General features: G+C 41.6%; 1 protein-coding gene across 1 annotated transcript; it reads right to left on the reverse strand.

Annotated features, from left to right (window-relative positions):
- Positions 1-12,618: 12,618 nt before the first annotated feature.
- On the reverse strand, positions 12,619-17,798 carry LOC148035989 (putative pentatricopeptide repeat-containing protein At3g01580). The gene is made up of 2 exons (XM_087677985.1): positions 17,672-17,798; positions 12,619-17,429 (listed from the first exon to the last, which is right to left on the reverse strand). The coding sequence occupies exons 1-2, from the start codon at positions 17,732-17,734 to the stop codon at positions 15,105-15,107; spliced, it is 2,388 nt and encodes a 795-aa protein (XP_087534111.1). The 5' UTR covers positions 17,735-17,798; the 3' UTR covers positions 12,619-15,104.
- Between the last annotated feature and the right edge of the window lie 10,008 nt (positions 17,799-27,806).

The following is a 27,806-nucleotide window of genomic DNA, read 5'->3' on the forward strand; positions in this document are numbered from 1 at the left end:
ACTGTGAAATGTGCCTCCTGGCATCATACCCCCGGGGTGGGATAGCAATTGACCTCAATTGCTATTAGCTCAATGTGGAGCTAACAGAGTGGGGAAAGCATTTAAGTCTCTAGCGTGCATCCATTGTGCTTCCAGAAAATCAGTATCTATGATAGCTTCAGGTTCAAGTATTTCAATCTCTTCCTCTAACAAAGGTGGGTTTTCATAAACAGGGTGTACAGGTAATTGGCCTCTAAAGGGTCATAATAAGCTAATGCGAAATGCGTTGTGAATTTTCCAGTGAGGTGGTAATTCTAACTTGAATGCATTGTCATTAATTTTATGAATGATCCTAAATGGTCCATAGAATCTAAGGGCTAATTTGACAACTGGATGTCTATCTACACTTTGTAGTCTACGTTTTTCTATTCTCAACCAAACATAGTCATCAATTTTGAAATTCATTGCTTGTCTTTTCTTATTTGCTTGCTTGGTATATGATTGCTGGGCTTTGGCAATCATGTCTTTAACCTCATCAAAAATAGTATTATGCATACTAGCAATATCATCAGCACTCCGAATTCTATTTGACAAAGATGCAACAGGTGTAGATAATCTATAACCATAAATCACTTCAAACGGTGCTTTCTTTATAGATGTGTGTGGTGTATTGTTATATGCAAACTGTAACAAATGCAAATGTGTATCCCATATCTGAGGTTTAGAAATAGTATAAGCACGTAAAAGATCTAGTATAGTACTGTTAGTGGCTTCTGTTTGTCCATTAGTTTCAGGATGAAATGCAGATGAGAAATCAATTTTTGTGCCTAGGTTAGCAAACAGAGTAATCCAAAAGTTGTTGCAAAATCTAGAATCACGATCAGAAATAATAACTTTTGGTAATCCATGGTTAGTGAAAACAGTTTTCGAAAACAATTGTGCTGCATGTGATGCTGTTAAAGTTTTCTTACATGGAATGAAATATGCTTGTTTACTAAACCTATCTACTATTGTCCAAATCATATCATGATTAGATTTAGTATTAGGTAAACCAGTAATGAAATCCATAGAAATTTGTTCCCATGGTCTTGACGGAATAGACAAAGGCATAAGTAATCCATACTGTTTACCATGATGTCTCTTAACTCTTTGACAAATCAAACATTCAGAAACAAAGTTAAATACATCAGTGTCCATATGTGGCCAATAAAAATCTTTAGTTAATGTACGTAAAGTAGATATGATACCTCTATGACCTTGATATGGAGGACAATGAATCTCATTCAAAACAAAAGATCGGAATGGAACTGTAACACATAATCTCTTTTCATAAAACATAAATCCATAGTGAATCAATAGGAATCAAGTTATTTTGAACTAATTTATTCCAATCAGTATGAAAAGTAATATCCTGATGATAAGTATCTTTCATAGCAATCAAATAATCAAATGATATAACAGAAATATTATGAATGGCAGGTCTTCTACTTAATGCATCAGCCACTACATTTTCTTTACCGGGTTGATATTGAATGATAGGATGAAAACTCTGAATAAAGGATGCCCATTTGATATGTCGCTTAGATATTTGGGGTTGGCTAAGTAGATGTCTAATACTTTGCTAATCAGTCTTAATCATAAATTTTGAACCCATTAAGTAGTGTTTCCATTGTGTTAAGGCTTGTACAACAGCTAATAATTCTTTATCATATGTGGAATATTTCAATTTAGAGAGTTTCAGCTTACAACTAGAATAGGCTATAGGATGGTTATCCTGCATAAGTACGGCTCCTATTCCTGATCCACTAGCATCGGTCACTACTAAAAAGAATGGTCTATTAAAATCAGGCAACTGTAAGACAGGGGCATGGGTTAATGCATGTTTCAATAAGTCAAAGGATTTCTGTTGATTATCAGACCAATGATAAACAATACCTTTCTTCAGAAGTTTGGTTAATGGTAAAGCAAGTAATGAAAAATTACGCACAAACTTCCTATAGAAACTAGCAAGACCTAGAAATGATCGTAACTCATGCACATTTTTAGGTACAGGCCAATTCAATATTGCATCTATTTTCTTAGGGTCAACTTTAATTCCATCAGATGATACAATATGACCTAAATACTCAATTTCTGTTTTAAAGAACTCACTCTTTTCCGGATTTGCATACAGTTGGTTATCTTTTAATAACTGGAAAACCAATGACAAATGCTCATAATGTTCTTTTTCATTTTGACTAAACACCAAAATATCATCAAAGAAGACAATTACACAATACTGATATTTCAAAAATATACGATTCATCATTCTACTAAATGTAGCAGGTGCATTAGTCAATCCGAAAGGCATCACTAAAAATTCATAATGACCGAATTGTGTCCTAAATGCAGTCTTGAATATGTCAGACTTATCTAATCTCACCTGATGATAACCAGATTTAAGGTCTATTTTACTAAATATGGCAGAACCTTGCAGTTTGTCCATAAGGTCATCGACTCTAGGAATTTGATACCTATTCTTTACAGTGATCTTATTTAAAGCTCGATAGTCAATGCACATACAATAGGTATTATTCTTTTTCTTGACTAACAGAACAGGTGCACCAAATGGAGAACTACTAGGTCTAATCAATCCTCTATTTAGTAATTCCTCAACTTGACTTTGAATTTCTTTTTGCTCTACCTGGTTATGCTATATGGTGCTTTACAAGGTGGTTGTGTGCCAGGAATCAAATCTATTTTATGGTCTTCTGGATGTGAAGGAGGTAAACCAGGTGGTAGATCTTTGGCAAAACAGTCTTTAAAATGTGCAAGAAATTCTTTATGCCTAGGGTGCATATGATTTTCTTTAACTTGCAGTTCATTCACCCAAATGAGATAAGATTTACTACTTTTGCGTAATGCACATTTAGCTTGAGTATGCGAAAGCAGTGGAAAAGCATTAGATGCATGCATACCATACAATGTAATATGTTTTCCTTGAAAATTAATATTAATTGAATGTGTGGAATAATCTATATTTGTGTTATGCTGATGACGCCAAGGCATACCTAAAATAATGTCACTGGACTAAAATGGTACAACTAGAAAATTTCTTCTTTCAGTGTATTGGCCAATTTGAATTTTTAAATCATGCACTTCCTGTGTACCATTATACCTAGTGCCTAAGAATGCTGCTTTAATGCGATAATGCGTAGGTACATGTGAGGTGCCCACCCATCGGCTTTCTAGGCACTCTTTTAGCGGTCTATCGAGAAACGAATCTAAGCGTCGCTGCCCGGCACTCCCAAGGAATGTTTCGAGTTTTGTCGCCTGGGGTTTCCCGAATCCACCTCGCAACGGAATGTTCACGACCAAACCCACTAGGATCGACCTGAAATTCGGGTTCCTAGTTGTCAAGGTCCCCTATTAGCATTCTAGCGTCGGGTTTTGGACATCCTACTTTACGCAAAGATACCCAACCCGAAGCAGATCTATGCCGCACTTGGTTCAAAGAGAATGGGAAACGAGAGGGATGCGTTGCTCAACCTCTCTGCCCATAGGGCATAGTTCCATTCTGGTCCCCTAAAACGGCATGAATCGGGTTCTAACCTATCAATACCTAAAGGTCGAATGACGATAAAAAACTTGTGAAAAGCCTCCCAGTTCTCTGGGACCACCCTGCCATAGAACGAACCCGTTGGGGGTTCTGCCCACCCGCTTCCCTTAATAGCTTTAGTTTTCTAATTAGGTCCTACCACATTTATGTGTGACACTTAAAATCAGCTTCATTAATTAAGCCTTTTAGGGAACAGGGTTCGTTCGCATAACTTATAGCACAGACACGAAAACAGAGCAAAGCAATCTATTGACAAACAAGTTCCTTAACTTATCTTCAAGTTAATCTTTGTCTCCCGCCCATACAGGAGAAATTATGTTTCACTTCTGTCCAAGAGAAGTATCCCTTCTGCCCTACAGAAGTAACTGGTCCAATTCACATGGCACCAAAAACTCAATCCTTTATCTAGAATAGGATCTCCCAACATGCCCAGATGTTGGGGGCCACGGAGGTCTTCAACTCCATTCTAGACCTAGCAAGGGGTGTCCAGAGCTTTAATTGACCCACAAGCTGTATAGGAGCCAAACATCATTCCCGTGGTTGGCCTTTTCACCACTCGACCTTCGGCCCGTGAATCGAGCAGTGCCCTTTCGAGTTAATACGCGGTGCGACCATGGAGGTGATCCACCCGTACAATATATCCTTCCTTAATTAAATCCTTTAAGAATCAAGCACAAATAAGGCATTCGGCCTAATATCATTTTCCAAGAAAACATTCCTTTATTCCCATGGCGACTTGTCATCACAGACCCTTGCCATGCATTTACCATAAATCACAAGCACTTGGAATAATCATCCAAACAACAACTAACAACCAGTTGAATATAAAAGCATTCAGGATATTGTTTGATCAACCAACAAAACCAATTGCATTCTTTCCAAAACAATGCAAGAGTAGATGAAATAATATTTCCCATTGCATAATTGATCTTCCCCTTGGAATCTAAGAGCAATATTATGCAAAAATGTTCTTAACACTTCCTTCCTTCGGCTAGGGTATATGTTAAGGGTTCAAACACTATTCATGATGTAAGTTCTATAGGTCACTTACCTTGATTGATAACCTAACCCTGAGTTTGGATTAGCAAAAGTCATCATTATCAGACGGAACTCAAGACATCTTAGTTTTAACCCTTATGATTAATTTCTTGTACTAGCTCTTAGTCAAGTCATGAGGCAAATAGAAATTCATCCTCATATATCAAGCATGTTATAGGCATAACATATAAATACTTCATAAGATAAGTGCGAGATTATCTCAAGTAATTAGACTCCAATAGGCCTCGCATTGACCTAGAATCTAGTTTTTCTTAATATTTGGCCTGTTAGGCTAAGTACTTTTGAAGTATCTAAACTTTAAACTAGTATTTCTCCATTCATGATTCTTAATGTCATATTCTTTTAGCAATCATGCTATCTATAACCCTTGACTATACTTTAATCTAGCACTTATATGCCCAATCTTTTAATGTCGTTCTTTTGACGACTATGCCATTCATAACGCTTGACTAATTCTTCCTTGTAATTGCTCTACTAGCAAATAAGTCATATGTAACTAGGTGCAATTCTCTTCTCTTGATATATGCACTTCACAAACTCCATCTTCCGAGTAGGTAAGATGAAACTTATCCTTTCCCATGACCTATACTCATGCAATAGTTTGGGGCCTAACGTATCTCATACAAGAATCAATACTAGCATCTATCAATTTGACAATATATTACTTACGATCGGAACCGCAGTTGGATTGACGGTGATGCCTTTGCCCGAAGCCTTGTTGTTGGTTGCAGGATTGTCATCCACACGCGGCATCCTTTGCTTGGAGGCCATCGTCCGCAAATAGACTCAAGAGGTTAAGAAGGTAGAATAGATTCAAGATAGGAGATCGTAAGAGAAGATGGTTAAGTCGAGGATCGAGATAGAGAGAATTGAGCTAATTCTCTTCTTTGCAGCCTCTCGGGTGACTCTTCTCTCTCTCTCTCTCTCTCTCAAGCTCTCTTTTAAACTCTTCTTCACAATCTCTTGGAGGAGTATCCTCCTCTCTACCTCTCTCTCGCAGCCTCTCGGGGTCTCCTTATGCTACTTTATGCCTCTCCCATGCCTCATATTTATAGTGAATTAGAGAAGAGGGCTTGTGGTTGAGAAGTAGAGCTCTTTATGGAGGGGGATCTTGGAAAGGTCAGTGATCTGATGCTCAGATCATAAATCTGATGGTTCCATTGGCTTCGAAAGGGGGGTAAAACGCCAAGACACTTGGTTAGAAAACTCTCAGTTCACTTCTTCTTCTTTTCTCTGTTCGAAGTGCTGTCTACTACCTATAGTCTTTTCTTTTAAATGACATCTAGTTTCATATCGCTTTTTTAGGATAATATCTAAAATATACTAGCTTTGCCCAAAATCTAATGTTTTTGGACCTTCCAAACTATACACATGAACTTAGTGATTAATATAACTCATAAGTATCGTTCACGTTGTAATTTACGTTAAGGGTAGCTACGATCTTTGCCAATTCGAGAAAAATATTGAATTTACGACTCTTGATTTTTCTAAATAAAATATTTTAAATTAAATAATAATTATCAATAATTAATGTTAGTTAGTTTTTACCTTAGTTAGTCTTTAATTAGTAATATTACTAACTTATTAATTGACTAACTAACTTACGAACCAACCAACTAACTTTTATTGTGCGGAGATATTACAGTACAGTCTGTAACTTCAATTCTTTTACTAGCTTTGCAGAAATAAAATCATGAGTACTACCGTCATCATGCAAAATAATCTTTTCCTTTCCATGCACTAAACATTTCATAGTCAATAAAGAATGTGGAGTTAGCATACCTGGTAAAGTATCCAAAGGAGTAGTAATGTTGTCCTCATCTTCCATGAAATCATGCATTTTTTCATGTTTGTCATCTTCCATTACTCTAAGGTAGTTGATATGGACAGGTGGCTTCTTCGAATGGTAATTTGCTGCTAGATGTCCAGGCTGGTGACATTTATAACATACTATAGGCTTGGCTTTGGTTACATTGTCTGCAATAGCGGGAAGTCTAGGTACATTAGGATTTGGCTATGGAATAGGCTTAGGGTTTTGGTTGGCATTGGATGGTAAAGCAGGTGGTTTTGCCCTATTCTTACGGAAAGATAATGAAGGAAAACAACCTTGATTAAATCTTCTAAAATTTGAGTTGAATTGCTTAGATCCATAGTTACCATTGGCTTGGAATTGCTGTGGACGTCTATCTCTACCTCGCAGCTTGTCTTCAGTGTCATGAGCTAGTGAAATTGCATCTTCAAGAGTAGCAGGCTTGAACATGTTAACTTCAGCGTAATAATGCCCAAGGAGTCCAGACATATACTTGCGCTTGTGTGTCGCTTCAGGTACATCTTCAAGCATGCATAATTGGAGTAATGCATTCCAAAAACGCTCTGTGTACTAAGGAATAGGCTCACGATCCCGTTGCTGAAGAAGATCCCATTGCTTTATAGCTTTCTCATGAAATTGTGGAGGAAAGAAATTCTACATAAACTTCTTCTTGAAATTCTCCCAGGTAGTGGGACAATCTATACTTTTACGAATCACTGTCCACCAAAGAGATGCTCTATCCACTAAATGATTAGTGACACACTTGATTTTATCTTTTTCTGCATAGGTTTCCTCATGAAAGTAGTCATCAAACTAACTAATGAATGTAAGAACAGTTTTTCCCTCTCGAGTGCCATTGAAAGTACGGAATTTGAAATTTCTTTTACTTATCTTTGATTCCTTGCGGATAGTTTGAGCTTCGAGAGTCGCGTCAATGGTAGTCGAATAAGATCTTCAGATTGAGGTTCCTCTTTGTCGACAGTCGATATTTGTAAAGTAGCCAATTGAACTTGCAATGCTTGCCTAGCTCGTCGTTCTTCATCCAACTGCATCATAATTAAGTCCAGCTTTTGCTCCATCGTAGGTTTAGGTAGGTCACATTCAACCATTAAATCATCCATATGTGGTTCCGTCATCCTGCAAAACTCAAAAGACCTCTCACTCTCAAAATCAAGTTAGCGGGATGAGCATAGCTCAAGATCAGGAATACAAGGCTTATATGTTTTTGGGTGTGGCTTTCACAATCTTCATCTTCGATTATTGCGGAATTTGTAATCTTTGAAAAATCTGCATTTTAATCTTCTGCGTGTGCTGAAAATGCTTCAGCAAACCTGCGTATGCGAAGAGTACCTTCCAATGAACAACTTTGCAGTTCGGAGTTTCTGCGCAGGAATAGCCCTTCTATGAGTTTTGAACAGAAGTCAGTTTTGACTTCAGGTGACTTGTCTGACTTGCAAAGTTGCAAACTTATGTGACTTGCAGAGTTTGTAGACTTGCAGAACTTGATTGCTTTATGTGACTTGCAGAACTTCGACTTGATAGACTTGCAGAATTTGATTGGTTGTGTGTGACTTGGAAGACTTATCTGATTGAAAGCTTAAGTGATTAAGCTTTAAGCTTAATCTTAGTAAAAACGGCGAATCGTGGGGGGGGGGGGGGGGGGGGGGGGGGGGGGCGGGCCGTTTTTCATCGTGGCGAAAAATTCGCAAACATCCTCAGATACCTCGCGAAAAATTTTGAAGCTTGAAGCTTAATTAGCTTCTAATTAAGCTTTATAAGCTTAAAACTCAAGCTTTTAGGCTTATGAAGCTATAAAACTAATATCTGTAGTCTGTGAGAAGACAACTTGGAGAAGAGGATGTAGGAGTGGTCCTCCGCCTCTACAAGCTGGTCCTTCACGATCTGATGATGGAAACACAGGTTCTTGATCGCCAGGAATCCACCCATATCGACCATTCGCGACGAGATTGACCGTAGAGCCCGATCGTTCCAGGAGCTCTGCCTTCGCACAAGATGGGTAGCGATTGGAAGCTCTTGATCTCTCTTCGCTCTGATACCACTGGTGTGCAGATCGGATGATGTACGCTCGCGTAGTGAATGCCGGAAGGTCCCCAAGAACAATAGAACTCTACTTTTTGCACAAAATTCAATGTAAAAAGCATGAACAACATGAACAAGAGACCAATTGGGTGCAATCTCCCCCCATGCCTTGTGTGAGCACTCCACAAAGCATGTATTTTATGTATTAATCATCTTCAAGCTCAAATAATAGCCCAAATTACAAAATAGCAAGCTTTTAGCTTTTGAGTTTGCTTTAGCACAAAATAGGAATAAAGCTAACGAGCAGTGCCCAAAGAGTCTGGCATGCCCAATACAATGTCCAAGTACAAATAACATAATCGTGCACCCATGCGCATACAAAATAATAATAAATATCCAACGCCTCAATAAATAGGCATGACAAAATATAGGCGCCATGCCTAAGGTATGCACCCATCAAAATATAAGTGATAAATCGAATACTCACTATCCTCCAATGCTTTTCTCCGCCACTGCTGCTATCTCTACACATCAACTGAAGCATTCACAATCGTTAGTAAAATAATACAATTAAACCGACAAAAGTGAATACCTAGTAGTCTTCAGCTACATAAATAAATCAACTGGTTAGAAATCAATCCTAACCTTTATTTATTACGAGTGCGCACTCTAAACTCATAAACGTTTATTAATTTAATATGTATTTTGCGGAATCACCCGCTATGGAATCACCCATGTACACACTAAATTAATGAAACGCCCGAAAAGGACAGGCGTCCCCATCAACTTCTCGCACAAAGAATCCACTTTGTGTATGAGCCCCGATCAACAAAGTTTACGAAATCCACCATAAAACCTCACGAAATCCACCGTGAAATATGCCTCCTGGCATCAGTTTGCGAGGAGGAATAGAGAGTGAACTTGGTAAACCCTGAGAAGAGAAGAGAAGAGAGAAGAAACTCTGATGAATGGAATGAATGTGATACAAGGGAACAAGGGTATTGTAGCACAAGGAAGATGATGAAGATAGCCATGAACCATGAACTACCATGTCCTCTTGAAGGGGTGTGAGAGTAGTGGAGAGACTGGAGAGAAGAGGTGATGGATTGAATGAATTAGCTGTGAAGAATGAGTGACAGAAGCAGCCTATAAATAGGCAAGAGACCGTCTAGGGTGGCACCCAGAGGGAGGACGCTGGTTGTCTAGGAGGGTGGTGCCCCACTTTGGGCGCCTAGCCTCTGTTTTGGCTATCCAATGTGAAACCCTAAATGCAAAATGCAAAATGCAACCTACAAGTGAAGGGTCTCTCAATAGTGCTGCCAAGACTTGATGATGTGACAAATTGTTTCCTAGGCCTCTTGACCTTGGTTTGTACAATTTCTTAGTAAATTCCTAAGGCTCTTAAATGCTTCTTCCAACAAACTCATTCCAAAACATACACTCTTCAAGAGGCTTGAGACACTTTGAACACACAAGAGTGAGATGTGAAAATTTTAACTTTCCTCCCTTCAAAATTGAAAGTGCTCTTTGGAAGCAATTCCATAAAGCCACACAATCACAAAGATGGCAAAGTGACAAGACAAAAACACAAGAAGCACAAACAAAACCTCTAGACGTAGTTAGATGCAAGTAATGTGAATGGATGGTATGTGTGGAAGAAATATATGTGTGTCTAAGTGAGTTGTCGATGTGTGAGTAGGGTTTAATGTGTGGAAGTAAGTGTATGTGTGGGAGTAAGTGATGTATAAGTGTGAGAGAGTGGGTTTGATGTGTGGAAGTGAGTGATGTATGTGTGTGTGGGAGTAGGGATTGTGATGTGTGGGAGAGAGCTTGTGTGTGGGAGTGAAGGGATATGTTGGACTAGGGTTATGTGTGGGAATGAGTGTGTGGGAGTGAGGTTTGATGTGTAGGAGTGAGAGATGTATGTGTATGTGGGAGTGAGAGTTCGATGGATTCTCTAGATTCTTACCATCCATGAACCCTAATGCTTCACAAGAAGATTACATGAGTAAGATATACCTTTGGTTAGATTTTAATCATATTGAATGCATGCAACCAAAGACAAGGCCAACAAGATGAACGACCAGTTCCTCATATTGCCACACAAGATCCCCAACAAGAAGATGAAGAGTTTATGTTTTGCATTTCGTGTTTTGAGTTTTTACGTTGTTTTGTGTTTTTAAGTTTGTATTTTGTATGTTTTTCTATTCCAACAAATCCAATCTCTTCAAACTCAATCCGATGAACCAGTTCCTTCTGATTCGGTCTTCCTAACCTAGCCATATGGGTTTCGAAGTATGCTAGCCACAAACATGGATGATCAATACCCCATCGATCCCATCCACACCCATGCACACGTCTCCTATCCTGCTACTACAAGATAAGAGTGTGAGAACCTCAGCGGTTGCATCATCCTTGGTCCCAACAATGGAATCAAAATGTTGAGCTAAATACACCAACAGTCGGGACATTGGATGCAAACTTCTCTTGTTTAAGAAGTTGCAACTCACTTGGGTGACAATCTCTCAACACTCTGCTCTAACTAACCAATCATCCTCGTCTCTATCCCATCAAGAAAGAAAGAACAAAAGACTAGCTTCGAGGTGTAGCAAACTCATCAACTTACCTTCTCATGTTGTAGTCTAAAAGCTTGAAGGATCGAAGATGGACCTCAATCAACACGATTCGATGCCCATGCTCCTCCACATCCAACACTGAGCATACCAACGAGTCGAGAAGCTAGTAGAGAATATGAGAAAAGCAAGATGACAATGAAGAGCTTCACCTTCCCTCAATCTCTCACTCAACACACTTCTCACTCACTTCCTCTCAGTCACTCTCAATGCAATGGAATCAAGATGATAGAATAGAAAGAGTGAATGGTTGCACTGATAAAGCTTCCGTAGCATAGATGTGACAAAAAGGGGTGAATACAACTAAGACCTCCCACCCTTATATAAACACAAATTAGGGTTAGGGTTAAGTCACCTCTCTAGGACCATGCACCATTTTAGGGTTGGGTTTGCACCCCACTTTGTGTTTTAGGATTTCGCCCCTGTGAATTAGGATTTGCACCCTCTTTTGGGTGTGCTACCCCCTTTGTCGAATTTAGACCAGTCATTCCTTGAAGTATACTTGTACCTTAGCCTTATTAGACCCAACCTATAGTAATACAATGGCAAATACATGTGCGCAACCCACATAACAATTGCGATTGCAACAAATATAATGCAGGTGAGGAATTCAATGTGCATGGGTTTGTGAGCCCCAATCTCACAAAATAATACATCCATGATAATTTGATGTCCATGAAGTAAAATGATAATACAAGTTCCCAAAATAATACAATGAGGCTCCACAAAATATATATCCACCAAAAAATAGTAGTCAACATGGTCACTTTAGTAGCCCTCTTACAATATTATTAACAACACGCTTGATTGTGAATGATTTAATATGATCTAATCAAGTAAATGTGTTTTTTAAATATAGAATAGCTTTAATAACAATGTTTTTTTTTCTATTTTTAATGTTTTTTAAGGAATTTTTAATTGGATTTTTAAATTTCCTTCAACAATGAGGTAAAGGATTTTATTCTAAGCCTCAATCATCTCAAACACCGTATATGGGTGTGGCCAATAACAGTACTTCAAATTATACTTTGCAGTTAGATGCTCAAGAAAGACTACTTGCTTTAAGGAATGATCTTCATAATTAGCAATAGTAATATCCTTCTCAGGCAACAATCATAGAGGGTTGACTAGTGAATTCAAAGTGAGATGGACAAGTAAGTTGGTATATGCAAAGGGAAAGCAATGTAGCAATAGTGTTAACTTGTGAAGCTAGCACTATGGAATATAAAGGGCATTTCATCTAGTAGTAAACAATGTATATGATGTAGATGACTATTTTTAATGGTAATTGGGATGCATTGTATATAGTGGAATACAAGTAACACTCAATAGCTAGTGCAATTTATGTATATAAGGATTATACAATTTTAATTAGTAGTCATGTTCCTCATACATTTGGGGTTATGTTGATTGTTTGTTCTTCATTGCAACCATGGGATTGCATGCACCCAAAGGAGCTCGGAATTATCAACTTTGGGGGGACCTATAGTGTCTCTCTATGGCCTATTTGGGGTTTGTGATGGGTAACTTTAATACTTGCGAGCATTCAACACAAATGAATTCACATCATTCTATGATGGATGATTCCAAATGCCTCACTTGTTGAGATGCTTTGGTAGCTTCCTCATTAAAGTAGGATGTGGTCTTGGTTCCATCCTTTCAAGCTTGGATTTACATACTATTCTCTTTAGCATCCCGATACTTTAGCTAGATTGGACAAGATGTATGTTTGCTAGAGTAACTTTGTCCCTCCAATAAAAGAGAGAGAGAGAGAGAGAGAGAGAGAGAGAGAGAGAGAGATCTGAAGTGGAGATGTAGCTTTATGTGGTTAAGATGTCTTATCATAGCTCTTGTGGCACTCAATGATAGCTCTAATTTATTTGTAATAAGGTTAGTATGCCATCCTCGTGCCAACTGGAGAAAGGGGTTCAATCAAAGTCCTCTCAATTTCTAGTCTCAATATGCATGCTTTGATCACATGGTTTAGCTCTGATCGACTGAGTTCAAGTGTAGAGCAATCCAAGCTGTAATCATAGAGGGCTAGTGTTTCAATCTAAAAACCATGCAAGTCCATCCATGTATCCATTTGAGCATACCAACAATGTCAATCACACTGTCGCTAATTGTTTAGATGAAGCCAATGCTAGCTGTGAATATCTATCTTGAGGAAGCTCCCATAATCTATGTATAAAAGTCACTGTTTGGAGGAGGGCCTCAGTCAGCGTAAGTGTTGCCGCCATCTCTACCCTGGTGATCTCATGTGAGGTTGAGCTCTTCAAATCTATCATGCATGATATCATCATGACCAATTGTCAATCCATATGCTCCCATCCATCATAAAACTTGTTCTATGGTTCATCATGATCTATCAACGGTTGTCTCCTCGTGTGATGGAGGCATGGGCCCCAAATGGCTACCCCATAGAGAAGTGTGGGTGTAACCAGTGTATCAAAGAGCCATAGTTTGGTGTGTGGTTCGTGGAACTGTATATGTGCATACTATCTCTCTAGTGCACCTAATGCTGCATATGCTTGTGCTAGTGAGCCTCTGATGTCTCTCTCCAAGAAAATTGCGGCCCTTTGAAAGTGAGTCCTAAGTATAGATACTGTTGGACAGTCTCCACTGATTCTTAATCAAATGTGAACTGATGCTTAGATCTCATACCCAAGCAGCTGAGGTGTAGAATATCATAACCTTGGATTTCTTAAGATTCACCCTGAGGTCTCTATATCTGCAGAGAGTTGATAGTGCTTCCAAGTGTCTCTGCAGTCCCTCAGGCGAGTCAGATATAAGCACAATGTCATTTGCATAGAGTACTATCAGTATCAACAGCCCAGCCAGAGTGGCTCCACCTCCTCCCTCTCGATCAATATAATCAGAAACCTCATCTATGTAGAGCCCAAACAAAGTGGGTGAGATTGGGCATCCCTGTTTCACTCCTATATGTTACTGATTGAGGCTGAGATACCCCCAGAGGCCCATACTTTAAGCTTTCTGATGTGCACTTTGATTGTATAAACATTTAGTCCCAATAGCTTCATTCCCATTATGAATCATAGCAATCATTTGTTGACTTTCAACCCACTCTTTCTTTCCCTTAATACTAAATGGGCAAGCACCTACCATATGGAATGTGATTCAATTTGAAGCTCCTCTCATCCCTGATGAATGGCAATAGCAACAATTGCTTGTCGCAAAAATTATTAGGCACATTCTTTGTTTCAACTTAACCCCTAGCAACCTCTGCAACCACAGTATTCATCTACCTCCTACCATTGTCTGTCCTTTTGCACTTAATCCAGGAGGTGACTGTTTCTGTGCACTACATAATTGATTGTTTCTCTACGTTTAGGGGATCCATGAATGGGTTTTGATCCATAATCTCCTCATGTTCATAACTCTGCAGCTACTGTAAACTCCCCACAGGCTCCAAACTTTTGCCATATCTGTTTCCATTTCCTTCACCCTTCAAATTCAGTTACCACCAACTTCAGAAGACCAACCCTTGTTATCCTTCAGTCAGTATCTAAGTACTAGCAACTTGGCCTTTAACAGCAGTGAATGAGTTAAAAATGCACCTATAAGATACCCAAAACTTGCAATATCAAGAATACCACAATCGACTATTGCCAAGGATCTGCATTTACTCAATGTACATATAATACGTCCTAGCACTATATGTCCAACAATCAGCCCAAAATCAAGCCCCCAATGGGATTAGCAATGCGCTCTCAGCAAATTGATCAATACAATGGGTAACAAATCAATTATAAAACATGGCTGATAAGATGATCATGAAAAAGTGTATAACTAATTAATTGTAGATATGGTCTAAAATTTGGTGACAAAGTGAATGGTCAAAAGTCAAAATATATGGCTAATGAGGAGATTACAACAAACTATGTCATGAATTGACTTTGGACGTCATCTTAAATAAAGTGACAAAATTACTGCTCAAAGTTCACAAGAGAAAGTTAGTGTATGGCTATTGAACTGAAAGACTCCCAAGAATTTTGCTGTTGTCTATTAGAGCTTCCTTGCCCTCTGAAGAACCAAAAACAATTTCTTTATTCGAGTGTGACAAATGTCTCAAATCTGAATTGAAATTTGGTACATAACCAAACAATTTTATATGTGAACCAAGGGCTTCTAACATTCCCGATATTTGCCTACTTTGTTTAGAACCCACAACAAACTTGTGCAGTCTTTTCTTCACCTCAGTCACAGCATTACCGGGTATTCTCTTTGCCCCAGCATACTTCCTCAGCTCCTCAATCCTATCTACATCACTCCACCTGCCAGCACTTGCATACACATCTGCCATTAGCAAATAAGCTGTTGCATCATCCTGACTCACCTCCACAAGTTGCTGAAAACATGTGTGCCCCAGTTCCACTTTACCAAAGACTTTAGAGGCACTCAGCAGGGCAATCAAGACAACACGGGAAGGAGGTCCTTGCAAGGTTGCGGTCAATCTCTCTGCCTCATACACAAATCCTGACCTTGCATACAGATCAACCAAACACGCATAATGCTCTTCTGTTGGTTCAATATCATGTTCCTTCATCATGTTGAAATAATCTTGCCCCTCAACAACCAGGCTGGCGTGGCTACAAGCAGCAAGAACACATAGGAACGTTACTGAATTTGGTTGCACACCCTGTTTTTGCATGTTCTGAAAACATTGCACAGCTTTATCACCTTCATGGTTCTCTCCATAAGCCTTTATCATTGTGGTCCATAAGACAACATCTAGTTTAGGCATCTTGTCAAACACTTCCTGTCCTTCTGCAACAGCACCACATCTGCCATACATGTCTACCAATGCAGTACCAACAGACAGCTCTTGTTCTAGTCCAGATTTCCTAATATTGTCATGTATTTCTCGACCTGTTTCTAATGCACCCACTATGCCGCAGGCTTTTAAGCAAATCACAAATGTGACAGCATCCATGGACACTCCTTCCAACTGCATCTGCTTGAAACAACTGAGCACTTCCTCATCAAGTCCCTCTTCTCCATATCCTGTAATAAGTGTATTCCAAGAAACCTCATCTCTAATAGGCATCTTGTCAAACACTCCATGTGCTTCTCCAAGTGAGCTGCATTTGATGAACATATCCATTAGTGCATTGCCTACCTGAAGCTCCTTTTCTAATCCCATTTTCACTATGTCAGTATAAATATCATGACCTGTTTTTATAGCTTTGATGGTGCCACAACAACTCAAGCAGCAAACAAATGTCACAGGAGTAGGAGGTATGCACTCACTTTGCATTGAATGAAAAAGCATCCTGCCTTCCTCACCCAAACCATGTTCAGCATAACCTGCCATCAGTGAGTTCCACGAGGCTGCATCTCTAACTGCCAGGCCATCAAATACTAGCTGTGCTTCTAGAAGGAACCCACATTTTGTGTACATGTCTACCAGTATGTTGCCGACAAAAAGAGCTCTTTCAAATCCTCTTCTGATTACTTCAGCATGCAATTTTTGTCCAGTTTCTAAAGCTCTGGTAATGCTGCAAACTTTCAAGCAGAGAAGAAAAGTAACAGCATCTGCAGGCACATTTTCCAAGTGCATTTGTTGAAAAGATTTCAGGGCATCCTCCATAGGCCCATTTTCAGTGTAGCCAGCAATCAGGGCATTCCAGGAGACCACACTATGAGCTGGCTGACTCTCAAAAACCTGCTTTGATTCTTCAAATGAACCACACTTAATGTACATATCTACTAGGGCACTGCCCACGTACAGGTCACTTTCTAAACCCCTTGTTATTGCTTCAGCATGCAATTTCTGACCCATATGTAGAGCTCCTGCTGTACTACAAGCTTTCAAGCTGCAAACAAATGTCACAGAATCAGGGGATATACCTTCTGCCAGCATTTGCTGAAAACAGCTCCCTGCTTCCTCACCAAGCCCATCCTCTGCATAGCCTGCAAGGAGTGCAGCCCAAGAGATTGCATTCCGAGCTGGCAGATTGTCAAACACTTGTCGTGCTTCTGCTAGTAAGCCACATTTGCAATACATGTCCACCAATGTGTTTCCTAACATCGGACTGCCACTGAAAACATCCCTTTCTAAACCTTGTTTTACTATTTCAGTGTATATCTCTTGCCCTGTTTCAGAGTCCTTCGTGTCAGTACAAGCATTCAGCAGTGCAAGAAACATGACCCTGTTAGGTTGTGTGCAGTTTTCTTGCCTCATAGTTTGATAGAGGCACAAGGCATGCTGTGGCACTCCAGACCTGACACAGGCAGAGATGAGGGAAGTCCAGGAATGCTCATTGCGATAAGGCAACCTGTCGAATATCTGCTTGGCATCCACAAAATCACCACAATCCATGAGCATGGGGATGAGGTAGTTGCTAAGAACTGGATGCAATTCAAGCTGATGCTGCTGCATGTAGGCATGCAATCTTGTGGCTTCATTGAAATTCTTCTTTTGTCTGCACCTCTGGAGGATGCCAATCCAAGTCTCCACAGAAGCAGTGCCATTTGAACTGATGCTGTCACATGCAGGCATGCAATCTCTTGTCTTCATTGAAATTTTACCTTTGTCTGCGATTCTGCAGGATGCTGGCTTGCTGGATAGCAAATCAAGTGGCCTAATGGCATAACTGCATGGCAAAATCAAATGACCCTGGTCTCCACCGGTGAAGCCACAATTCTGCAGGATGCTGTCCTGCCGGATACAAAATCAAATTGACCCGATGGCATCACTGGATAGCAAATCAGATGACCCTGGTCTCCACTGACGAAGCCGATGTCATCACTGGATATCAGATCAAATAACCCGCAAAGAGACGCCTGCCTGCCTGCCTCCTCCTCCTCTGCTCCATCATCATCTAATACTGGTGAACTGAGTCCTCTGCTTCTCCTCAAAACGGTGACAAATTCCCTCTGGTGTCTGCAGGTGTGCGGCGGGCTAACTCCCAGGTTCACACTCTCTTCCATTGCGCGTCCTTGATGATTTTGCAGGTGGCTATGTTGAGAGGACGAGCTCTTGGAGCGCAATGACTATGAGAGACGGACAGAGAGACAGACACCATTACCAAAAAAAAGATAGACCATTGTGAGAGAGTGTGTGTGTGGGTGGGTGGGGACTAAGCTAGAAGGCAAGGTGATTAGATGGTCTTGGGTTCAACTCTTACATTCTACCCGATCACTTAGTATAGGTATAGAAAAAGGGAGATTTAAACTTGGATCAATAAGTTTAAAAATAAGGGACTTATTCACGTAACAGCCAAGCCTAGTAATGAGAGTAAGGAGTTGTGGGAGGAGTTGATGCAAGCGCAGGTTGAACGGAGAGAACCAGTGAGTAAGGCCATACTTGAAACAAAAAGGTCAGGAGACAAGGCCAAGGATAGAATTGGGACTTACAGATACGATAGAAGACCACAAAGAAAACCAAGCCTTATAGATGAAGGCATTGATGGAGAGCTAGCACAACGCCTTGATGGATTTCCAAGGCGTTGCTTCGTGCTCAAGGGTATTATGCAGGCAACCGATGGATTTGGATACCAAAACCCCCTACTAAACAACCTCTGCCAAAAGTCCAAATTATGTCAAAAGCAAAGAGACGTAGGAGGAAACCTAAACGCAAATCCAAGTCTTGAACCAAAAATATTGGAGCAATTGAACCCCTCACGATTGAGATCAAGAAATCGAATAGGACCTATCAAAAATTAGATCCTCAACCTACCATGCTTAGCAAGCAGATATTGAAGGTAACTGTCAAGCGTGCACGAGGTCCACTAGTGGCCAAGGAGCCTTTGACTTCCCAAGAGGATAATGAGCACCACATGCACAACATCGCTCATGATAAGGCTGATTGCTCAACAAAGCTAATGACAACATCGTCTAACAATCACGAGCAACCCATTCAACCACCAGTGCCAAGTCCACCTAAGAGTCCTAGATCTCCTACATCCTCTTTTTCCAAACGGACACGGGAAGCATAACAGCGGTCGTCAATGGCGGCTGTTCACTCCCAATCTCTATCTCGATCAAAGCTTCCAGATGTCCAAGAGGTAGGACACAACACCACCCTTAGCTCTCAACCTAAAGATATGCTTGTGCAACCCAATGTGATCAGATCACTCATGCTCAATCTACACAGATGAATGCTCAAAGGGGAACAAAAGACGCAACCACTTCCGATCGCCCTAAGGATCGGACACCGCAATCCACCAATAGCAGCAAGTCCACTGAACTAGCTGCTAGTACTTCAAATCACGGATCACAGCAGTCACAGCCCTTGGCCTTGACAACGCCCCTTGTGGAACGTGTCCTTAGTAGTTTACCAGTGGAGGAAGTGTCACAACCAACTTCATTAGCAACTCCAGCACCTCCAAAGCACCTAAAGCCCAGGCTCGAGGAGTTAAACACATGGGAATTGGCGGAAGAGCTAGACTCTTCCAAAGGGAAGACAGTTGTACCCTCACAACCTGGCGAGGCTAGTCAGCAAGCCACAACCCATGTGGACATCCTAGAGACAGGAAATGCTAAGGCCCAACCAAGCATAACAACGGTTGACCTGGTCCAGGGTCCTGAGATGTTGAGGGATGCACCTTCACTGACCAAGAAAAAAAGGAGAAAATAGCGAAAACAACAACAGTTTGCAGGTGGTTGTGGACCCCAAGAACATCGAGACAAAGAACACTGGAGAGTTGATGAATAAAGCATCGACTCCACCCACCAATGAACCCATTGACGCCTCCCCTAATAGCGGTGAAACCTCAGGCACATCCGTGTGCTCTAAAAAATCAAAGCAGTCGTCACCATCAATGGCTGCTTGCAACACTCAATCCACTGACAATAGAACTTGCATTGACCAATCAAGAGTGGATATAACGCTGTCACAACAAGGTGACAAACCTATACCAGTCACATCCAAGGAAAACCATGATGCAATAACGAAGCCTCAGGAGAAACATGGAAACCCTCAGAGCATCAGGCATCCTAGCGTTGACCGATCCTGCTCATCTAGACCTGAGTCCCCCAGCTACGCTAAAGCCCAGGCAAGCTCCTAGAACCGAGCAAGCCCTCGTTGAACGTAGGTGCGTCACCGAATGCTTAACTGAGTTGGATGCCAAGCTCAAGGTGTTCGCACGTGTCTATGTCCTAGCAGACATACGCGCATTCCCTAAAGAGCAGCTCGGAGAATACTTGCCATTTTCCTTATCTTGGGAAGAGCAAGAACATCTTGACGAGCACTATAACAGGCTCCTGCATGAATGCATGGTACTCATCTCAGGCGTGGAAGCCGACGAACTGCGCTTAGCTATCACATTCAATGATGCGCTCTGCCAACCAAATCTCTTAGAGATAGAGCAACTAAAGTGACTTTTAGAGGGCCGAAGTCAATTTGAATAGCGTTGGTGTGAAAACCACGTTGCAATGGCCAAACTAGGAGCCCAAATCATGACAGTATCTGAGGAGCGATTGGCCAAATGGCGGTCTCAAAGAGACCCCACCTATGTGGCACCAACCTCCCTTCGAGTGCTGACTGCCATTCGGGGTACGAACTTAGCTGAACCTAGCCAAGAAAGCTCTCTATTTGATAAGGTTCTCACTGAGGAGGAGTTACATGTTGCCAGTAGACCCGGGCAAGGTTCCATGCTACTCGATGTGGCAAAATATCTATCAGTATTGAGTAAGCTACCACGTGTACTAGATGCGTGTGCCACGCTCCAGTACAATCCCGAGTTCTACAATTGGTTTCTATCCTCGTGAAGTGACATGGATGCATAAACATGTATATATATAAACAATGATTTTTTTGTCACCCTGTATAGACACTATCAACACACACAAGCAATAATAGTCAAGCGCAGATAGAAGAGTTAGGGCCAACAGGCTAGACTCGTCCGGTCCCCCTCTCACATGACCATTTCCACCTCCAGTCGAAGGGCACGCACCCCGCATTGCCACAGTGGCAGCCCTGGCCAATATCTCTGATGATGTAAGCAGGGTGAAGTCCCTTTCTATACACCTTTCCCTCTCTGGTCCATCCTTTCGAGGATGAGCCCTGCCCAAATCCATGACCACCAGCCGATGTAACTCGGCATGAGCCAAGGTCTGCTAATGGTGGGCGGCTAAGTCAACATCATCACGAGGGCCACCCCGCTACAACGAGCACAGCACGTCCCACTCCGCCTCTTTTGGTCATATGCGTTTGATAACCCACACTATAATTCAGCCCATGCGAATGGTCTTATTCCGTATCAAGACCTAACCCTTGGTTGGCATATTGCAAGTCCCCTACAAGAAAAACATGGAAAACCTAGGGCAATTGGCTTGCAGAGACGCTCTCCGCAGATGATGGGAACATGCGGCACATGCCCCTCCACCGATGCGCTACGTGCCCACCCTCAAAAGGTATGCGAAGAAGCGAGGTCCTAAGCGACACCGTCCCGGATGAGGGCTGAAGAATCCCCCAGCCAAGAAAGTCGAGACTCAAAGAAACGCGCAGCATGTGGCAACGCCAGTTGCACAGACCCCCAACATACGCTCGTGCACCAGGTGCTCACGGAAAGAAAGGGCGGCTCGGGACAAGGAAGAATTTGATGAATTGTTTAAGGGCATTTTGGAAATGGTGGCAGCCCGGGACTACACCATTCATGTCCCGGCCGACATGTTCTTTGCCTAACCTCACAGGAGTCCCACACCAGCACCGCCCCAGTCGCCTAACCAACGGACTCACCTTGCCTAGTACAAATCGACTAAGCCCCTATGATGTACAAGTAACTTGACAAATCATCATGCCATAACTTTTTGTCTTTTTGATGAGTAAAGGGGCAAGATCCCCACTTGTACACACTTCCTTTACCTATCGTTAATGTATGCGACCGTAACAAGCAATGAAATAGGCATCCCAATAGACATCATAGCATTCTGAAAAATTATATCTTAACATGATTGCATTTGTTCGACATACTTAACGCAAGCAAGCATACACTCTCACGAAGTGACAAGTGGATGCAAGATGAGACAGGTCTTCATGCAAACGTGTCCAACGGCCAGGCCACGGTAAGACCACCAACCGCACAAAGGATCGCAACAAAGCCACGCTGCTAAACGTGAAAAATCACCCTTGCGAGTGCCCACATCTCACGAACCAAAGCACAGTCATGGGCTCCACTCTCTTCTTGGGCCAAGCTCTACAATGAGCTCACGACGGGTGTCACCGCAATCGCACCAATACCGTAACAACGGCTCCCCTAACAACGAGGCTAAAGCAAAATCATCACGGTCATATCCATTTCCTGAGCCTCCGAGGCTTGACATGTCCCGACCCATTGAAAGGCTCATAGCCTCCGCATATTGCAAGGATTTTACTGTGGCAAAAAAAAAAAACAGAAAGAAAAGAAAAGAGAAGAAAACAAAGAACGAAAAAATAAAAAGCACCCACGATTACAGCACCGCACCTAGGGGCCCTCAAATTAGGTGCGTCTAGTGCCCTTGGTCGGCTGGCTCCGCCCCTAGTCCCCTCGCCCCCTAGCACCCCCCACAATCGTTCAGGGCACCTCAAGGGCAGGACATACCTAGAGAGCCTGTCTTGCCTATGGTTAGACCTGTCACCCTGACCCACTCACACAATCCCCCCTTGCACTCTGCCTTAATACCATGGCAATCAATTGGGACACGCACCACACGAATGGCCATGAACAGTACACCGTCCTCAACACACATGCCAATGTCTACTACCTATGGATAGTACACTATCCCTGCGTTCTATCCTGCTATGTCGTGCAATCACAATGCACAGGATGTCGCACCCACCTTCACATGGACTTCTTCCCACCATGGACCACTTTGCTTCATCCACACGACATATGAGAAACCAGCCCGCGGTCTTCTACCTACATAATATCTAAGTATGCACGAGCACTCATATAATATCTGCATCGAAGTATATACACAGTTTGGGTCCTCAAGTGCAAGACAATATTCTCAGCTTGCTTAGAGTTCGACCTATCTCCCAAACTAATTGCATTATGACTTGTGCACGATAAGAAGACTAGCACTACCCCATAGGGAGAGACCACATAAGAGGTTTTCCAATTGCAGGTATTAAAGACTCCAACGAAAGCACCGTCAGCTCTACATCAACACTCCACCTTGACCTCTTGCCCTTGACTTCATCATGCAAACCACCAGAGAATCATCACCAGCAAAATCCACCATGAGCATCCCACGAACACCAACCCCCGTGCCAACTATGAGTGGCCATTCCCAACAAAGAGTAGCTCTATCGCCACCTACAACAATCATATCACCAGCCAATCGGAATAGTACAGTGCCACCAACGGCCTTCATCCGCACCAGCAGTCCCTTCCACCCACATCTTCGGTGCAAGCTCTGCATGCTACCTTCGACGAAGAGTGCCATGGGACTGGCACTCGTCTAGGAAGGGGGTAATGTTAACCCCAATACGAAGAAAGCAAAAGGAAATAAAGAAAACACACAGGGTAAAGGCGAAAAAAAGGTAGCCCGACTAAAGAAAGAAGAGGAGAAAAGGCCAAAAGCGCAGGGGCAACCTTAAAAAGTCCAAGGCAAATGCACAAGGGAAAATGTGCATTTTAAAGTACAAAGGCGCACCATGAAATCTTGTGAAAGAGTGCCAGGCGGTGGAAAATCTAGAAAGCTAAAACAGAAGACAAAGACAAAGGCCAAGGCAAAGAGAAACGGAAGACAAAGGCGCACAAGGAAAAGCACAAGTCAAAACTTTTGTAAAAGAGCGCAAGCGCATCATGGTTTAATTCAAGGAGCATCGGACTCTCACCTGTGCAATTTGTAAATGTAGACGGGCGGTGGAAAGGATGCTAGGAAGATAGAGGGACAATGGGAAAATGGCCTAGGCCATAGCCAGCCATGTAAAAAAGGGGAAAAGGGGATGACCGCCCAAAAGGGATTTAGGGTTTTGTATATAAAGTTGAAAAGTGAATGTGAAGCTCATTCTTGTGTGTGGCAAAAAGTAGCTCTCCTCTTCTTCTTCTTCTTCTTCTTCTTCTTCTTCTTGCTTGAGCTTGTGCTTGAGAGAGGGAGTGTGAGAGTGTGAGGGAGTGAGTGTGTGAGGGTGAGGGACCATGGGGTGGAGAAGCTCTCCATCTTCTCCTCTCTTCTTCTCTTCTATTCTCTTCTCTTCTCTTGCTCGCGGTGATGGAGCTTGGAGCGTGGAGCTTGAGGATGGAGCTTGCTTGAAGCTTGCACTTGGATCGTGGAGCTACCGAAGTGCATGGGAGAGGAGGTAACTCGAACGGCACGGAGGTAAGCTCACTACACCCGTAGATATGGATGGCGTGTCGGCTATGTGAGAGGTAGCCATTAGTGCTCAACTTGGAACGCTTGAAGCAATAAGCGGTCCGTGGGTCTTGGCGGTTGAGCAAAAGCTCCCACACTTAGGTAGGCATTGGATTGTTGTTAGGGGTGACTTGTCCACGCTTCCCGTGTGAAGTAGAAGTAAGACTCCCATGTTCAACTAAGTCCAAGGTTTTCCATGGGGAGACAGGATGGTGATGTGCATGGATATGAATTTCAATCGACTACTAAGAGGACTCCTCCGGACCTGTTGGAGGAGGCACCTCACACGTAGTATTAGAGCCTAGGTTTCAAAAGAGCTTTTAGTGTAAGGTTAAGTAGTCAACGTATAAAAGGAATTAATAAAATAACCACACTTATTTGAAGAAAAGTGTTATTGATTATCTTGCACTAACACTAGAATACACATTGTGCTCATCATCAGGAACTTAGCGATGAGGAAGCTACACGTTTGTAAGATATTTTACCCATCATGTATCAAGTAGCCTTAGGGTCGAATAAATTTTCATACCATGAGGCTATATTTGAGATAATGGAGATGATATTTATTCCTCCAATTGTATTGTAACCTCATCCTAACTCATGGTACATGGGAGATTTATGGCCAAGGAATAAGTCACATATGGGGATATATTATGGGCGTAACATCCTTCTTCATTACAAACTATGGAGGGTTCAATGGGCTAAACAACTAAGGATAGTTAAGATATATATTTTGTTCAGTGTCTTTGCCGAACTAAACAATGGGGATGAGCCTGTACCTGAAACCTTGTGGGTATATCAAAAAGTGCTACAAATAGTACACCCCAAGATAGTTGTTGTAGTACCAAGAAGGCCTTACTTTGGTATGGGATGTTTTGGTTATCCCCAAGAGCCACCACATTATGTTGTTTGCCATGTACATGAGAATCCACTAAGATATGAGAATATAGACCTTGATACTTTTCATGAGGAAAGGATCCATGAGATGATGTATTGTTAGATCATAGAATGATCAAATACATCTTTGTAAGTACTTTTCATAAATATAAAGTATCATTTTTTTATTTTTGAAGAGCATGAGTTATGAGCTTATGATGATAGTTGAACTACTTTGACGAATTAATGATGAAGTACGCTTTATGTGAGTGATTTTTGAGATCATGTACTCCTCTGCTTGTTTTTGCTAGTCAAACATGTTGGAATTAAGACAAAGTGTAATGGTTATCTTAGGGAAGACTCGTCTATGGGTTGTTTAAGCTTATGAAGGGGCTACAACTGGAGCCTAAATCTCGGGACGGGATGACCTTACCTATACTTAGACTCAACTCTATACAAAGACGTGAAAGTCCATCTCAAGTTGTTGAAATGGCTTGAAGAACTAAAAATAGTTCGATGTTTCTTATTTGAAGGATAGAGGGTCAATGATACTATGACAATTAATGGGGAGCCAATGACCCTACATCGTTGGGTGTATGACTAATATACAGAGGTTATCCCTCCCGTTAGGATAACCCTTACTGGGAGTGTAAAGTCAAAAAATTATGAGCTTCTAGAGTATCCCAATCTCCCAAAATCTTAGTGATTCCTAGAGACGAAGGCCAACCCACCTCATTTTGTAATAAGAAAGAAGTAACAGAGATAATCAGAATCGCCAACTAGTGCAAATTGATGAAACATACAAGGAACTCCAAGAGAAGAAGTTTATTCTCAAGAATACACCAACATCTAGGTTTAGCGGTGAAGGACCCAAGGTGGAGTAAGATGTAGAAGCTTGGATTGAGGCTTTGGACGACTATTTCCTAGTCACTGAAACTACTGATCCAAATCAGTCCATGACTGCTCGTCTTCATCTTACTAAAGAAGCTAAGCTTTGGTAGAAATAGTTTTACCAAGATAAAGGGGTAACAGAAGCTTCCCAAACTTGGGAGCAGATCAAAGAAGCTGTGAAAGGACATTATCTTCTCCCATCTTTTGAATCAATCAAGATGAATGAATTCTACAACTTACAACAATTAAGCCTAACCTTGGAAGGATACTATTCTAAGTTTGTGAGTTTGTGCAAATATACACCCCCAATGACAACATCTCAACATATTGCAAGATTTTGCCAACGACTAAATCCACCTTTGGACACTTGCCTTGAATCAATGAGACCAATGACTCTCGAAAGATGCTCTTATGTGAGCAAAACAACTATGGAAGGGGCTACCCAAACTGTGTTGTGGACATGGCCAATGCTAGAGGGAATGATAGAGCTAATGCAATCACCCAAGGACCAAATGGGATATGAATCGGACATTGCTACTAGTGTGGAAGGATTGGACACCTAAGGGCAAATTGTCCAACCATCCTCAAAATCCTAGCCCAAACCCAGTTGGTGGAAGAGGCTAAAGGAATGGCAATAACAACCCAAGTCGTGGACATGGAAGAGTAGCTAGTCCCCAAGTAAATACCATGATTGGATAGCTTGGGGAATGCACGTTAAGAGGATCCATTCATGTTGCCATGGAAAGGAAAGGAGCAAACCACCAATGTTCAGTAATTCAATCTCCACCTACTTACAAGGGTACATCATTTATAATCTTGATTGATCATGGTAAACGCATTCCTTTCTTGCACCCAAGATAGTTAGAAATTGCATCTAGAATCCAAGGGGACAAGGAAAATGATAGTAGCATTGGCTGGTGGGAAAGAAATCGCCTCAACCGAAATTGTAGAGAAACTTCAATTTGAGTTAGACAACCATATAACTGAAGCAGAATTTTGAATCCTACCACTAGGATGCTACGATTGCATTCGGGAATGGATTGGCTCAAGAAGAACAAAGCCCAAATTCTATGTGCTGAAGAGGAAATAATATTTCAAGGCTCAGAAGGAGAAACTGTAAAGGCATATGGGAAAGCTAGAAGAACTAGAGTCCCAACTAGCCAAGGCAAGTCAACTCAGGAGAAGGGATTGAAGAAAAGTCAACCAATCTATATGATCTGGTTGAATAAGGTCAAAAATACTAATGAAGGCACTCTGTCTTCCTAGATCAACGACTTTGAGGATGTCTTTCCAGAAGAACTGACTCAACTGCCTCCACGGCATGAGGTTGATCGTGAAATAAAATTGATTCCTAGAGCCGATCCAATGTCAAAACGACCGTACAAAATGTCTATTCATGGAGCTATTGATCTTGAGGAACAACTAAGGCAACTGATAGAGCAAGGATTTATCCACCCAAGTAATTCACTTTGTGGAGTGTGTGTCCTCTTCTAGAAAAGGAAGGATGGAACACTGAGACTCTACATTGACTTCAGAGGACTAAGCCGTGTTACGATAAAAAATAAGTACCCCATACCTATGATTGATGAGCTTTTAGATCGCCTACACAGAGCCA

The sequence above is a fragment of the Lygodium microphyllum genome, chromosome 5, assembly GCF_053477565.2.
Source record: "Lygodium microphyllum isolate KBCC chromosome 5, Lygodium_microphyllum_v1.1.10, whole genome shotgun sequence".
NCBI classification, from domain to species: domain Eukaryota; kingdom Viridiplantae; phylum Streptophyta; class Polypodiopsida; order Schizaeales; family Lygodiaceae; genus Lygodium; species Lygodium microphyllum.

What these genes read in the sequence shown, in the direction of transcription:
- LOC148035989 (XM_087677985.1), bottom strand. Translation starts at nt 17,734, where the DNA reads ATGCCATTAGGCCACTTGATTTGCTATCCAGCAAGCCAGCATCCTGCA. An exon ending in CTGCAGAATCGCAGACAAAG is followed by an intron (nt 17,430 to 17,671) that starts GTAAAATTTCAA and finishes GATGCCAAGCAG; the next exon opens with ATATTCGACAGGTTGCCTTA.